We start from the raw sequence: 16,598 nt of genomic DNA, 5'->3' as shown, positions 1-16,598 counted from the left end.
TCTCCGACAGGTCGGGCTGTAATGGGGGGAAATCAGCGGGTGATCGGCGCTCCGCGATCTTTATGTGTGAACTACACAACGATGCATCAAAGACGCCAAACACATATAGCATGCCAAATATCTGGACCGGTCGGCCGACTCGACATCACGTGGTGTCAGGTGTGGTGACGAGCTACAGCCAATGAAAGAGCAAGGCATGGGTTGAGGTCACCGGAAGAAAAACAGTAAAGAAAAGGCTTATATTTTTTGCAAATAAGCATCTTTCACTCTCTTTCACAGGCTTTTAGCTGCTATATTTTTGATTAAGCACCAATAGTTACTGTTGCCATGACTGACAAACACTCACACTACACTCATGTTCTCACTCAGTGAAAAACACATCTCAGAGCAGAGAGGAAACTGACCACACACCGACAGAGAAGACAGCAGCTTACTGCTGATATGAAACAAGCTCTCAGGACTCTCAGCTTTTAAATCCAGTCATTTTTAAAGAAATTCAAACAATAAATACCTTTTTGTGGCTCTTCAATGTGTCGTGACAGATCTCTGTATTGCTTCAGTTCGAACACGTGAACCGATCGTCTTTTCATATTTAATAATGCACGAAATGAATATGAATAAACATCAGAAGGTGTTTAATTTCAACCGCGGAACACACTATTTTAAGTCCACCGAAGTTAATCTACTCCTATCTGATTTGTGGTTAAGGCTAGAAGAGATACAGCTGCGGCTACTGGGCATGCGCATTTACATGTTTTCCGAGCCGACAATATAACAGCGGCGGCACATAATATACATGTTCTGATTGGTCAGATCACCTGTCAATCAAGCTCTTTGCGAACGGTCAATTCTTGCATGTTTTCATGACAAAACGTGGTTTAGGGACCGAATCCAGTAGTTGGGTGACAGAGTTGTTGTCAGCTGGTGTAGTGTGTAACCCCTGGTTGTGGATAATTTACATAGAGTCATGTAGTGTGAACGCCACAACGACTAAAAGACAGACAATCAAGTCATGTAGTCTGAACAGCACAGCGATCTGCCGACGTGTAGAGTGGTGTAGTGTGAACTTGGCTTAACAGGAGCAGATAGTGTCCTGCTTGACATATCCGTTTTCAACTCTGCCGCTATGGAAAGCCAAAGTGGTCATAAACGCCTGCTCGGGCGTCTGATTGCACACTGACACGTCCAAAGCATACGATCTGACAGCAAACCGCGCGTCCTGGACGTGTGATTTCCCATAAAACGAGCGTTCTTGAAGTGTTTATCATAACAAGAAATGAGCGTCAAAAACGCATGTTTTATATGAAATCACACGTCCAGGACGTGCGGTTTGCTGTCAAATCGTACGCTTTTGACGTGTCAGTGTGCAATCAGACGCCCGAGCAGGCGTTTATAACCACTTTGGCTTTCCATACGCATCTACTCTCGCCGATCGTCGTCTGTAGCCGTGCTTAAAGTAGAATGCACCTAGTGAAACGTCGGTATGACGTCACGAAGCATCGATTGCTAAACTCACGTGATTAGGCCAGTTCGATACTGAATCACTGATTCAAAACAATAGATTCAAATTTTCGTACCTTCATGCAGCAGTGTTTCGAAAGCATCGATTAACCATTTCTCGCAGTTTAAACTAAAAGGTGTGTTCGACTTCATGCAGCGCCATAAAAATCGATCGGCAGCTAACTTGAAGCAGTGCATGCCGGTTAGAAAATTTGTCCGACTTGAACCGGCGCCGACGCCACATCACTGTCACGTGTGGCATCAATGTACCGTGAGAGCGTTTCGAGAGCAGCTGCTCATTCAGCCGGAGCAGTTTCTCCAGCGCTGATGACGACACAGCTGTTTCACGATTGGCCAAATTCACCACATGACAACAATGACGTGTTTCTAACGTCTTCATTTCCAATACACAAATCTTATTTTACTTGGAAAAATAAAATATTGATTCCTTAACTCTTCTGAAGTTAAAACATTGGTATTTTTGTCATTTAAAAATTAATATAAACATGTCTGAAAACATGGCATTTTTTTGTTAGTTTGACCAATTGTCAAAAAATGCTCTAAATGATGACATTAAATTAAAAAATTTAAAGTATAATGTCATCAATAGTTTAAAGAATAAAACAAAAATTTAATTTTTACTCAAACATAAATATAAATCGTAAATTCAGAGAAACTGAGAATTTTCAAGTAGTCTCCTAATATTTTCCAGAGCTGTATGTTTTTCAGTATTTTTGTCAGTTTTCAGTGTAAATATAAAAATTCTTAAATCAAGACACATCTACTGGAGAAGCAAAGTGACTCAAGATATTAGGTGGTCTTCTGAAAAAAAGAGATCAAAATCAAGCAATTTTAAACTTAAAACAAGAACAAATATCTGCTAATGAGGTCAGAGAAAGCAACTTAATTTTTTCCCCCCACAAAAGCTTTTTTTTGACCCCATTGGCAGGTATTTGTTCTTGTTTTAAGCAAACATTTGTATTAAAAATGTATGAAAAAAAAAAAAAAAAAAAAAAAGAGTTAAGACTCAATATCTTAAGTAATTTTGTGTCTCAAGTAAATATACCTTGATTTAAATAAAGTTTAAATATTTGTACTGGAAAAAGAAAAAAGTACTGATAAAAACATCATTTCTTTGTGCATTTTGAACCTTTTTACATCAAATTATTGCAGAAGATACACACAGCACACATGCAAGAAGAGGAACAGCAGTCTGTTTGAAGTTCATGTGGACTGAGGTCTACACGTCATTTATTCTTCACACAAAACCACTCATTTCCAGCTCATAAGAATACGTACTCAAATGTTTTTTTTTTTTTTAACGAACACACATTAAACTTGTGATGGCGACTGTGGATTGCTCAGCTACTTGAAGTCACACGATACACAAGAATGGCACCAAAAGACAAACGAGTTCTGACACAAACGGAAAAAAAAACCCATCAAGTGACGCCCGTTCTGGAGAAAGAGTTTCAATCAGATCATTGAACACAATACAGAGTTCCTTTAGTTTCAGTATTTACAGCTCGACGCTTGAGTTGATATTACATCTCTGCATCTGTAAAGACGCTTGTAAACTCACTGACGGAACAGGCAAACGTGAAACGAACACTCTGAGCTGGAGTCTAAAGCTAAAGATGAGACTAATCTCACGTCTGTCATTTTGCAGCATGCATCGTTCAGCGAACACAACAGAATCAGTGTCAGATTCAGCAGCAGCGACTGTGCAAACGCCGCTTTAGTGAACATCCAGACGCTTGCAGATGAAGCCCAGCTTTAGCAGAAATCACAGAAGCGCAGCCGCTCTACACACAGCAACACATATGATCGTCTGCATCTGTCCTTTATAACCAAAGCAGATGGTCTGTGTGTGGCAGTGATCAAAGGCCGTCAGGTTTGAACCGTGTTTACATGTGCATGCCGACAGGAGGGATCCGGTTCTTCATTTTCCCCTGGAGACGTAGAAACTAACACTAGTACAGACAGAGTGCGATATAAACTCACGAAACACACTTTACACGCATCCAGATGATCCTGAGATTCACACACACACACACACTACAGACGGAAGCGGCGTTCTCCTGTGGTCGGCGGAGTCGGGAGAACACGGCAGCTCGTTTAAGGCATCGGATTGTTCCGTCGTTCGTCCGCTAAATAAGAGCTTGTATGGGAGTAAATGAGTGAAGGGTTCTCCTCTGTGGCCGCCGCTCGTTGGGTTTTGGTGTCGATGTCACACGTCTGTCAACACTAATGTGAGGAGCATCGGACCTGGAGGAACACAGAGCAAGTTACAGTTCACTAAGACCATAACCAATATTTGTGTTATTTGAAATAAAATATTAAATTAAATTAAATATATAAAAACTTTTTTTCCCCAGCTAGACACCCAGGCAACATTTTTAATTTTTATTTAGATTAATTTGATGCACTAACATAAACTGAAACAAAAATTGAGAGCATCCATCCATTTATCCATCAACCCACCCATATATCCATTCATCCACCCATCCAACCATCAACCCAACCACCCATCTATCCATCCATCCATCCATCCATCCATCCATCCATCCATCCATCCATCCATCCATCAACCCACCCATCTATCCATCCATCCATCCATCCATCCATCAACCCAACCATCTATCCATCCATCCATGCATCCACCCAACAATTTATCTATGCACCCACCCATGCATCCATCTATCCACCCATCCATCTATCCATCAACCCACCCACCCATCCATCCACCCAACAATTTATCCATCCACCCACCCATCTATCCATCCATCCATCCATCCATCAACCCACCCATCTATCCATTCATCCAACCATCCATGCATCCACCCACCAATTTATCCATCCAGCCATCCATCTATAATCCATCCATCCATCCATCCATCCATGCATTCATCCACCCATCTATCCACCCATCCATCCACCCATGCATTCACCCACCCATCTATCCATTCATCCATCCATCAACCCACCCATCTATCCATCCATCCATGCATCCACCCAACAATTTATCTATGCACCCACCCATGCATCCATCTATCCACCCATCCATCTATCCATCAACCCACCCACCCATCCATCCACCCAACAATTTATCCATCCACCCACCCATCTATCCATCCATCCATCCATCCATCAACCCACCCATCTATCCATTCATCCAACCATCCATGCATCCACCCACCAATTTATCCATCCAGCCATCCATCTATAATCCATCCATCCATCCATGCATTCATCCACCCATGCATTCACCCACCCATCTATCCATTCATCCACCCATGCATCCATCCACCAATTTATCCATCCACCAACCTATCTATCCATCCATCCATCCATGCATCCACCCACCCATCTATCCATCCACCCACCCATCTATCCATTCATCCACCCACTAATTTAACCATCCACCCATTCATTCATCCATCCACCTATCCATCCATCCACCCACCCATCATCCATCCATCAACCCACCCATATATCCACTCATCCACCCATCCATCCATCTATCCACCCACCTATCCATTCATCCATCCATCCACCCACATATTCATCCATCCATCCTTCAACCCACCCATCTATCCATCCATCCATGCATCCACCCAACAATTTATCTATCCAACCACTCATGCATCCACCCAACAATTTATCCATCCACCCACCCACCCACCCATCTATCCATCCATCCATGCATTCACCCACCCATCTATCCATTCATCCACCCATCCATCCATCCATCATCAACCCACCCATCTATCCATTCATCCAACCATCCATCGATACATGCATCCACCCACCAATTTATCCATCCACCCACCCATCTATCCATCCAGCCACACATCTATCATCCATCCATCCATGCATTCACCCACCCATCCATCCATCCACCCATGCATTCACCCACCCATCTATCCACCCATCCATCCATCCACCCACCTATCCATCCATCCACCCACCCACCCATCTATCCATTCATCCACCCACCAATTTATCCATCCACCAACCCATCTATCATCCATCCACCCACCCATCTATCCATTCATCCACCCACCAATTTATCCATCCATCCATCCATCCACCCACCCATCCATCCACCCACCTATCTATCCATCCATCCATCCATCCACCCACCCATCCATCCATCCATAAATACATCCACCCACCCACCAATTTATCCATCCATCCATCCATCCATCCATCCACCCACCAATGTATCCATCCATCCATCCATTTATATTATTCATATTCATAAAATTCATATTCATTTTGAGTTCTCACTTCATTAGGACTTGCTGACATTCTCGTAGATAACGTCGCTAGTGTGCGTCTGCTGCTTCTTCTTTTTCCACATAAGGATGACACACTGATGGATGAACACGTACTGCTCCTGCAGACACACACACGCACACACACACACACACACACGTTAGATGTCATTTTACCATTCCAGGTCTGGATTCATATAGAAGCCAATTATTTAACAATTATGAGTTTATATCAGTATTCTGACTTTATATCTCACAGATATCTATCCTAGTTGTTTTCTCATTTCTTCCACAGAATAAAAATTAAAACATGTAATTTAGACTTTTTATCTCACAATTGTGAATTTTTCTTGCAAATATAAATTGACAAAAAAATTCAGAATCGTGAGATGAAAAGTCGAAATTATCTTTTTATCCAGTGGTGGAAACAAGCTTCCATAGATTCATCAAAATCGTCATAAGAAAAAGGAGTTCCAAGACATTCCAAGAAGCTGTAAGAAAGTTCTCAAGATAAGTTCTCAAATATTTTCTTGTGAACATTTTTTTGACTAGTCACTGATCAGTTCACTGAAAAACTCCTCAAAGTCTGCGTTTTATATAACGTTGCATTAGTGTTATATTGTTATGTTTAATTACAACAATGAACTTGAAACAACCCAATAAATTCATTTAAATATCTCATGTTTGAGGATTTAGGACAATTTGGACATTATTCTAACTTTAAGAGCCTATTTACAATAATTTTTTGAAAGAATTTGAATTCTTATTCAGTTTTGTCTTAAGAACAATCTTAAGAAAAACAGAAGAGCATTCTTAAAGGGGTCCTATTATGCTCTTTTACAGAGTCTTGATTTTGATTTTTGGGGGGGGGGGGGGGGGGGGGGGGGTACTAGAACATGCGCTCATGCTCGGTGGTTCGAAAATCGCATTATTTTTCACATAATTTACATTATTACAATACCTTTCTGCCCAGCTTGACACAATTGGCTCAATTAGTTCCGGGTTTGATGAACGCCCGCCTTCCGAAAAACGAAATGTGTTGTGATTGGTTAGCTGTCCCAGTGCGTTGTGATTGGCGAACAGCTTAGACAGTGTTTCAGTATTGCCCCACCCCTTGCCAGAACAGCTAGTTCATCAATATTGCCATATCAATTCAGACCTCGAGAATACTGAACAAGAGGATCGTGCAGAACCTTTGGATGAACGGAAATTGCAAGACATATTAAAGTAGTAATGTTATTGTTGTTGTTTTTTTGGCTAAATCACGTTTTAGATGGGATGTCAACAACAGCTTAAAAATAACTGCATTGACTATGTACAGATAATTGCAACGGTAATATGTATTATGTTTATTGTTCTTTAATTCTAACATTATAACATGAATTGCACTGAAACTGTTATACAGTTGAATTTATTTATACCGTAGTCCCACAGACTTACACTATTTGTGGCCGCATATATATGCAAATTAATTCTCTGTCAGCAGGAGGCGCTGTTGGAGAGGGAGAGAGCGAGGTTTCCCCGTAACGCTGTACACAAAGCAGAGCTCTGCTCACAAACGCTGCTTTATCAGACATTACATGCAAGATGAAATGAAAATGACATCCAAAATGATCTGATATTTACAGTAATATAAAAACACCCGCACTGGGTTTCGCTTCAACCAAGCGTTCTCCCCACCCGCCAACCATTCAAATTTCCGTAGGCGGGATTTACAATTTGTGATGTCACAAATACAGGAAAACAACTTTGTAGTCCAAACGAGCTGTTCGCTGTAGTTCTTGAAAAGGGATTTTTTTTAAAAACGAAATATCTCCCTTTGGAGTGGACTTTGAGATTTTTAACTTTGTAGATCGTTTTATGCCCAAACATATACACTACACACCGACTAATATTCAGAAAGTGAAAAAGCGTAATAGGACCCCTTTAAGGCATATATTTGGGAATATAAAATTTTCTTAACATTTTTCTAGAATAAAACAGCAGTTAAGAAGAGTTTTCGTCATGAGTCCAGCCCCTGGTTTCAGGTTCAGTGTTTGGTTCTGGATCTGATTCGGTTTCTGGTTCTGGTTCAGTGTTTGGTTCTGGACCTGATTCGGTTACTGGCTCTGGTTCAGATTCAGTGTTTGGTTCTGGATCTGATTCGGTTTCTGGTTATGGTTCAGTGTTCGGTTCTGGGTCTGATTCAGTTTCAGTGTTCGGTTCTAGATCTGATTCTGTTTATGGTTCTGGTTCAGGTTCAGTGTTTGGATCTGGATCTGATTCGGTTTCTGGTTATGGTTCAGGTTCAGTGTTCAGTTCTGGATCTGATTCTGGTTCAGTGTTTGGTTCTGGATCTGATTCGGTTTCTGGTTCAGTGTTTGGTTCTGGACCTGATTCGGTTGCTGGTTCTGGTTCAGATTCAGTGTTTGGTTCTGGATCTGATTCGGTTTCTGGTTCAGTGTTCAGTTCTGGGTCGGATTCGGTTTCAGTGTTCGGTTCTAGATCTGATACTGGTTCTGGTTCAGTGTATGGATCTGGATCTGATTCGGTTTCTGGTTCAGTGTTCAGTTCTGGGTCTGATTCGGTTTCAGTGTTCGGTTCTAGATCTGATTCGGTTTCTGGTTCAGTGTTTGGTTCTGGACCTGATTCGGTTGCTGGTTCTGGTTCAGATTCAGTGTTTGGTTCTGGATCTGATTCGGTTTCTGGTTCAGTGTTCGGTTCTGGACCTGATTCGGTTGCTGGTTCTGGTTCAGATTCAGTGTTTGGTTCTGGATCTGATTCGGTTTCTGGTTCAGTGTTCGGTTCTGGGTCTGATTCGGTTTCAGTGTTCGGTTCTAGATCTGATTCTGTTTATGGTTCTGGTTCAGGTTCAGTGTTTGGACCTGGATCTGATTCGGTTTCTGGTTCAGGTTCAGTGTTTGGTTCTGGATCTGATTTGGTTTCTGGTTCTGGTTCAAATTCAGTGTTCGGTTCTAGATCTGATTTGGTTTCTGGTTCTGGTTCAAATTCAGTGTTCTGTTCTAGATCTGATTTGGTTTCTGGTTCTGGTTCAGTGTTTGGTTCTGGATCTGATTCGGTTTCTGGTTCGGGTTTTGTACCTCGGTTTGGACCATGGAGAGCCGATGCGAGCGCATGTCTGACACCAGGCCCAAGATGTCCACATACTCATGTTCCTGAATGTGCTGCATCAGCCGGTCCAGAGCGATGAAGGTGCCGGTACGACCCACTCCAGCACTGAAACACACACACACACACACACACACACACACACACACCAGTGTCTGTTTCATCATACTGTGTCATTAACATTGGTAAAGAGCTAAAGCAAAACCACAAGCAGAAATCAATAGACAGCAGTGAGCTGCAGTGATTTCAGTCTGTGTAACTCAGTGATTCTCAAACTTTTTTGGTCGCGCTCCCCTTTAAACCTATAAAAGAAATCTGCTGCCCCCCCTTCCCCCGAATCCCCATCCCACCTCAGCCTACCAAAAAAGTTCACTAAACAGTTTGATTTTTTTTTTATTGAAAAACCTGCAGAGAAAAAAAACCCCACCTGCATCACTTGAAACATTGAAAAACAATATACAGAGAATAACTATTCTCTCTTATTTTTTTGTGGGCTTCATGCAGTCCGCTGCCAGTGTTTTAGGGCATAGGCAACAACTTTCCTCCTCACCAACGACATTAAACACCATGTCTACACTGGACGCGAGCAGCAAAATACAGTAGAACCCATTATAATCAGTGATGCTGTCTACACTGGATGCGGTAAGGAGCAGCATGACAAATCCCCGACAATAAACTGATGCCTTGTTCTATTAACTCTTTCCCCGTGTGGCGGGAGGAGCAAACGACAGACAGTGCGTCAGGCCTCGAAGAGGTTTTTATTAAACAATAATGATCAAAATGGTGTCCAAGGGGGAAAAGTGTCCAGACACGGTGAGTGAAGCCGAGAGCAAGATATGCCTTGTCTTATTCTGCATTTAGCTTTTGAATGACCAGCAACTGCCTGGGTCTGTGCAACTTCATCTATGGCTTTTCTCTGCCCTTTCACAAACCAATCCATCTCCCATTCTACATCCATTGGCTGTTTACTGTTTATATCTTCTTTTCTTTTTTTGCTGATAGTCCACGCCCCCACTTTGAGAACCACTGGTGTAAAGCCCCGTTCACACCAAGAATGATAACTATAGAGATAACAATATTAGAATCCACACAAGCGAGCAATATCATCTGTTTATTCCAAGCACACGCTCGTCTGTTGTATAATGTTTGTAATGTTTGTATCGTTCATCAGCTGCAAAAAATCGTTCTGAAAGTGATTCCAACGATATCACTTCTCTGTACCTTTATCGTTATAGCTGTGGTGTGGACTCTGCTATTCTTTAATATTGAGATGATTTTTAGAACTATATCATTCTTTATCGTTATCTTTATAGTTATCGTGCTTGGTGTGAACAGGCCTTAGCTGGAGTGACTCCTGTACTCTTCACATTAACGGAGGAGTCTCACCTGCAGTGGACCACGATGGGCCCTTTGGTCCTGTTGACCTGATGCCGTACGATCTGAACGAACTGTAAGATGCTCTCGATGGCGTTGACCGTCGGCACGCCGTGATCCGGCCACGAGGTGTAGTTAAAGTGAAGAACATCTTGAGTTTCATCAGCCTGCAGGAGCCAGAAGCAGACAGAACATCAGACAAGAACAACAGCAGTGTACTGACGACTCTCTTCACAACATTTGTTTTTATATCCATTTGTACATCTATTTACATCTATATATCGCCCATCCATCCCTCCATCATCCATCCACCTATCTATCATTCATGCGTCCATCCATTTATCCATCTACCCACCCATCATCCATCTGTCCATCCACCCTCCCACCCACCTGTCCAACATCCATCCATTTATCCATTCATCCACCCACCCACCCATCATCCATCTATCCATCCACCCATCCATCATCTATTCATCCACCCACCTACTCCATCATCCATCCATCCATCCATCCATCCATCCATCATCTATTTATACAATAATCGTCCATCCATTTATCTATCCATTCACCCATCTATCCATCCACCTATCTATCATTCATAGGTGGATCTATCTATCATAGGTCCACCCACCCATCAATCCATTTATCCATCCATCCATTCATTTATTTATACAATAATCATCCATTCATTTATCCATCCACCCATCCATTTTTCTATCATCCACCCACCGACCCATCTATCATCCATCCATCCATTCATCCATCCATCCATCTATCCATCATCTATTTATACAATAATCATCCATCCATTTATCTATACATTCACCCATCTATCCATCCACCTATTTATCATTCATCCCTCCATTCATTCATCCACCCACCCATCATCCATCCATTTATCTATCATCCACCCACCGATCCATCATCCATCCATCCATCCACCCATTTATCCATCCATCCATCCATCCACCCATTTATCCATCCATCCATCCACCCATCCATCCATCCATCCATCCATCCACCCTCCCACCTATCATCCATCCATCCATTTATCTATCATCCACCCACCGATCCATCATCCATCCATCCACCCATTTATCCATCCATCCATCCATCCACCCACCCACCTATCATCCATCCATCCATCTATCTATCATCCACACACCAACCCATTTATCATCCATCCATCCACCCACCCATCCATCAACCATCTATCAACCACTCAACCACCTATCTATCATCCATCCATCCATTTATTTATCCACTCAAACACCCATCCATCCATTTATATCAATCATCCATCAATTTGTCCATACATTCACCTATCTATATATCCACCTATCTATATCCACCCATCATCCATCCATTTATCCATCCACTCATCCAGGATTATGGTTGGTTATGTTCCTTACGTATCCCAGTCTGAAGTTTCTGATGGTCCACTCGGGCGAGTCGGTCTCCGACAGCATCTCGACCGTAATCTCTCCATACGCCACGGGCTCCTCGGTGAACGGCCAGTAGTGGTCACACTTCACCTGCACAGGAAGCACAAGCTCTCGTTAACATCCACCCGTCTCTGTGTGATGTCACAGCGATAACGGAGCGGTTGCCATGGGAACTGACCCTCCTGCGCTCGTTACACTGGGTCAGCATGACGATGATGTGAGACTTCTGCTGCAGGACCATCTTCCAGAAATCGTTCCTGGTTTCAGGGAGCGGCCCCTGCGTGGCGATGAACTCGTGCGGAGAGTTATAACCCTGAACACACACCACCACACAAATGAGACACACCATAGCCTGTGAACGACTCTGCTCTAATCGCTGATACCGACGAGCTACTCACAGGAATATAGTTTGCATTGATGTAATCAGAGCCTTCATCGTTGTGCAGAGAGATCAGCTTCACTCGACTGAAATCATCTGTGAGCAAACAAATATTCAGGATGAATATAACAATCACTCACTCTCCAGAGAAACTGATCTTTAGTAATAACAATATGTGATCCTGGAGCACAGGTATATTTGTAGCAATAGCCAACAATACATTGTATGGGTCAAAATTATACATTTCTCTTTTATGCCAAACATCATTAGGATATTAAGTAAAGATCCTGTTCCATGAAGATATGTTGAATACTTCCTACTGTAAATATATCAAAACTTATTTCAAATATATCAACATTTTTGATTAGTAATATGCATTGCTAAGGACTTAATTTAGACAACTTTAACAGCGATTTTCTCAATATTTAGATGTTTTTGTATCCTCAGATTCCAGATTTTCAAATAGTTGTATCTCAGCCAAATATTGTCCTATCATAACAAACCATACATCAATGGAAAGTTAAATTATTTATTCAGCTTTCAGATGATGCATGAATCTGAATTTTAAAAAACTTGACCCTTATGACTGGTTTTGTGGAGCAGGGTCACATATAACAAAGAGATTATATGTGACCCTGGATTTACGGATTTACAAAGTCACAAGTGATTTCAACTTTATGATTGCTTGTTTAATGGGCAAATTTGCATTAAAAGAACTAAATTATTAAGTATATGCAATTATGTAACGATACACAAACATGATGTTTCGGTACGTACCTCTTTCTTTAAATAAATTAAATTATAATTAAAATTCTTTAAATCTACCTTATAAAATAAACTAAACTAAAAAGACTAAATATACCTCAGCTTCTGCTCTAAACTATAGGGAGCCCTTTTACATTAGGAAGGTAACAATTAACAACAGAGCCCAAACTTAAATTCAATTAAGCTACTATTTATTTTTAACTATAATTATCAACCCTCAAATTAAAAAATTGTATGCAAACATGTAAATTGCATTCAATGCAGTTTTTAAATTAACTTCTAAATTATACAATTTCTATTTGTTGTTGAAATATTATCATTTACACAGTGGCTGTCATAACTTGTTTCATAAAAGATTTATTTAAACATACATTAAATAATTAATATATCACTAACAGGTAAAGTAAAATATGAGTATATACGTAGTGATAGGCTAATATTTCGTGGAATGCTCTGCTATAGTCTTAATTTCTCTAGTGAACTAATGAGCTGTGAGCACTGATGAAGGTAAATTAAATGCTGCGGGACATTTTGTTTACAAGCTGTTTTAATGATGTCTTACTGCGAGTGAAACACTGATTACATGAGGCATGAGATGTTCATTCATGTTTATTTTATGGTAAAACTAGAAGTAATGAGGAAAGGATGATCATGCTGCCGATTAAACTGAGGCTTCTATACAGCGATCTGTTGCACCTCATCAAAGAGTGCTAAAACACCATTTATTGTCTGAATTTCCTGAAAAAATGGAATGATTTGCTCAGTACACATGCGTACCGAACCGAAAGACCCGAACCTAAAAGTTTCAGTACGAATACGTGTACCGTTACACCCCTATACATTACCCTTAAAACTGAAAAGAGAAATATGAAATATGAAAAAGAGCTCAGCAAACCATCCACTGGCATAAAGCATAATCAAGCGTCCTTACACTCTCAAAAAAATTATTTTTATATATTTTTTGGAATAAATACATGTGAAAATCAGATACTTTATACTTATAATAATTAAGGATATCATATTTAAAGACTATATATGTAATATCACATACTCTATTAATGTTTTTCCTTTACATTTGTACAGTTTTATTTTATACAGGATTTACGGATTTACAGAAACTACAAATATTTTTTAAATAGTTTTTTAGAAATAGCACTTTGGTGCAACTCTGTTGCTTTTGAATGTGTTATAGAAATACATTTTCGACTTGACTTGGCTTGTTTAGAAATTACCACTTTTTAGGCAAATTCACATTAAAAAAGACCCACATTTCTAACTTTCATTCACGGAGATAACATGCCCAGTGTGCCATGAAAACTGTTTCCATCTACTGGAAAACAAACACTTTTAAATTAAAAAAAGACCAGATGGGCTCTAAAGCATTACTCTTCGCTCATTTGTCACATTTATTAATCTTTATTTTAGTTTGAATCAGTTCAACATCAAGTTAAACTATTATAAAAAATCATTTTATTTCAAATAACGACATTTTTAAATAGTTTTAGTTTAACTATAGCTATGTTTCCATCCACCTATTTTTATGCACATTTTGGGATATTGCATAAAAAACGCTGGATGGAAACGCCAAGATGCACATAAATTCTAAAAATGTGCAGTTTTTAATGCTAGTTTTGTCATTCTAAAATGCTTGAGCAAAGTCTTGTCAAAGTGCTTCATTATAATTAACTAACCCTGGAACAACATATAAAACTACCAAATTTTGCTTAATCGCAACTGCAAAGTTTAATCGCAACATATAATCATTGCAGTTAATAGTGTTCACCATCTGTTTGATCACGTGTAATTTGTAACTAACTGCATGATTCTTACTGTACATTTCTGCCATAGTCACCACTAATAACCTACTCCTAAATATAACGTAGAAACCTAACATTTTCTGTAAAGCTGCTTTGCAACGATTTGAATTATTTAAAAAGTGCTATACAAATAAATTTGAATTGAACTGAATTGAATTAACTCCAAGAACTGCGTTCCCAAACAGCAGACTCCGAAAATAAGATAACATGACCGCTTTTCGTCTGCGCGCTTTGAAGCTCGTAATTTATTGTATACGCAAATTATTATATACAATGCCTTCTCCTAATGCAGCAAATTTAGTTTTTCTTCGTGATATTTAGCGCAACATATTAAAAGTAAAGTCGTGACGTATTGTCAAGTATGGTGACCCATACTCGAAATTGGTGCTCTGCGTTTAACCCATCCAAGTGCACACACACAGCAGTGAGTAGTGAACAAATGCACACACACACACACACACACACACACACACACACACACCGTGAACACACACCCGGAGCAGTGGGCATTTATGCTGCAGCGCCCGGGGAGCAGTTGGGGGTTCGGTGTCTTGCTCAAGGGCACCTCAGTCGTGGTATTGAGGGTGGAGAGAGCGCTGTACATTCACTCCCCCCACCTACAATTCCTGCCGGCCGGGGACTCGAACCCGCAACCTTTCGATTACGTGTCCGACTCTCTAACCATTAGGCCACGACTTCCCCCATATTCAGGAAGTGACGATTTTTTGTTCTCTTCAACTCCCTGGATGGAAACAGTGCTTTATTCGCAAATGTTTTATGCGATATTCCAATTTTGAGCATAAGTTAAATTCATAACTTTGGGTGGAAACATTGCTTGTGAAAGTGGGCCAATCAGAACAGTGTTGCTATGACTACAGTGGGCGGGGCTTGGCTGGCCGGCCACTCACAGGGCAGGATGTTGGTGTAGCGGTTCTTGGGTCTGTTGACGGGCAGATCGGCCGCTTCATGAGACAGATCCAGACCGACGCTCTTCAGCTCCTGACAGAAGCACAAAGCAAACAGATCAATCGCATGCCTGTCGCTGACAGACCAGTGTTCACGTGTTCTGTGTTTTACCTCGAACTGCAGCGAGAACTTGTACGCCGAATCTTTGCTCATGTCTTTGATGTAAGCATCGAAATCACTGAGCTGAACGGGACTGTAGACACACACATCATCACATCACACAGAAACAAAATCAATGCAGTCAACTCTAGGGATGTAACGATATTATCAATATCGAAATATCGCGATTGTCTCGATATTATCGTGGTCACATGACGATATGAAAAGATAGGTCCTTCGGGCAAAAAATATATTTAAACTTATTCTAACATAAGTTGTGTTTTGGGCCATTATGCTTTGGCACAGAATCTGACAAACAAGTCTGTTTTCAAAGCGAAGCGCGATCATTGCACGATTATTGCACGTTCAAATTCAAAATGTCTCTTTCAAGTGTAGAAATTAGGAAAGTAGTATTGTAATTTCCCTACTGTAGTGTAAAGCAAAAATAAAATACAATCAAAAATGTATTTATTTATTTTACAGTGCAATTGTTTTACAATATATGGCTATTACTGTCATTGTTGTTGTTATTATTATTATATTATAATTTGTTTGGCTTCCTAAAACACCAGTGTGAATGTAATGTAGACTGAGACAATATATCACAAATACAAAGAGGATTGTGTCCCCTTTAAAGTTCAGGTACAAGTCAATTCAACTTTTCAATTTTTCCAACTTAAATTGTCTTAGTAAAGAACATGGTTTGGAGCTCTTAATTTTGAACTCTCAAAATGCATTAGATAATTTAACTTTAAAATGTACAAAATTGAATTTTTTCCCCCAATTTTTACTTTTAAATACCGCATCGTGGACTTCATACCGTGATATTACCGTATCGTGATATTCTGATATCGTTACATCCCTA

General features: G+C 40.4%; 1 protein-coding gene across 3 annotated transcripts in view; it reads right to left on the bottom strand.

The window, feature by feature from the left end:
• Positions 1 to 2,718: 2,718 nt before the first annotated feature.
• Positions 2,719 to 16,598, bottom strand: part of LOC306861710 (receptor-type tyrosine-protein phosphatase O-like) — a 59,449-nt gene continuing 45,569 nt past the window's right edge. For 2 of the 3 annotated variants that reach the window (XM_079404125.1, XM_079404126.1), the window contains 9 exons: positions 15,746 to 15,827; positions 15,577 to 15,667; positions 12,106 to 12,182; positions 11,886 to 12,020; positions 11,675 to 11,797; positions 10,275 to 10,429; positions 8,861 to 8,996; positions 5,794 to 5,902; positions 2,719 to 3,768 (listed from right to left, as the gene is read on the bottom strand). In XM_079404125.1, the coding sequence (XP_079260251.1) occupies positions 5,798 to 5,902; positions 8,861 to 8,996; positions 10,275 to 10,429; positions 11,675 to 11,797; positions 11,886 to 12,020; positions 12,106 to 12,182; positions 15,577 to 15,667; positions 15,746 to 15,827 (904 nt within the window). In that variant the 3' untranslated portion in view covers positions 2,719 to 3,768; positions 5,794 to 5,797. The remainder of the gene's footprint in view (positions 3,769 to 5,793; positions 5,903 to 8,860; positions 8,997 to 10,274; positions 10,430 to 11,674; positions 11,798 to 11,885; positions 12,021 to 12,105; positions 12,183 to 15,576; positions 15,668 to 15,745; positions 15,828 to 16,598) is intronic. The other variant, XM_079404124.1, reaches the window with a different exon arrangement.

This window comes from Barbus barbus (assembly GCF_936440315.1).
Source record: "Barbus barbus genome assembly, chromosome: 42".
In the NCBI taxonomy this organism is placed as follows: domain Eukaryota; kingdom Metazoa; phylum Chordata; class Actinopteri; order Cypriniformes; family Cyprinidae; genus Barbus; species Barbus barbus.
Note: the sequence above shows the minus strand (reverse complement) of the source record. Positions and strands in the feature narration are given on the sequence as shown.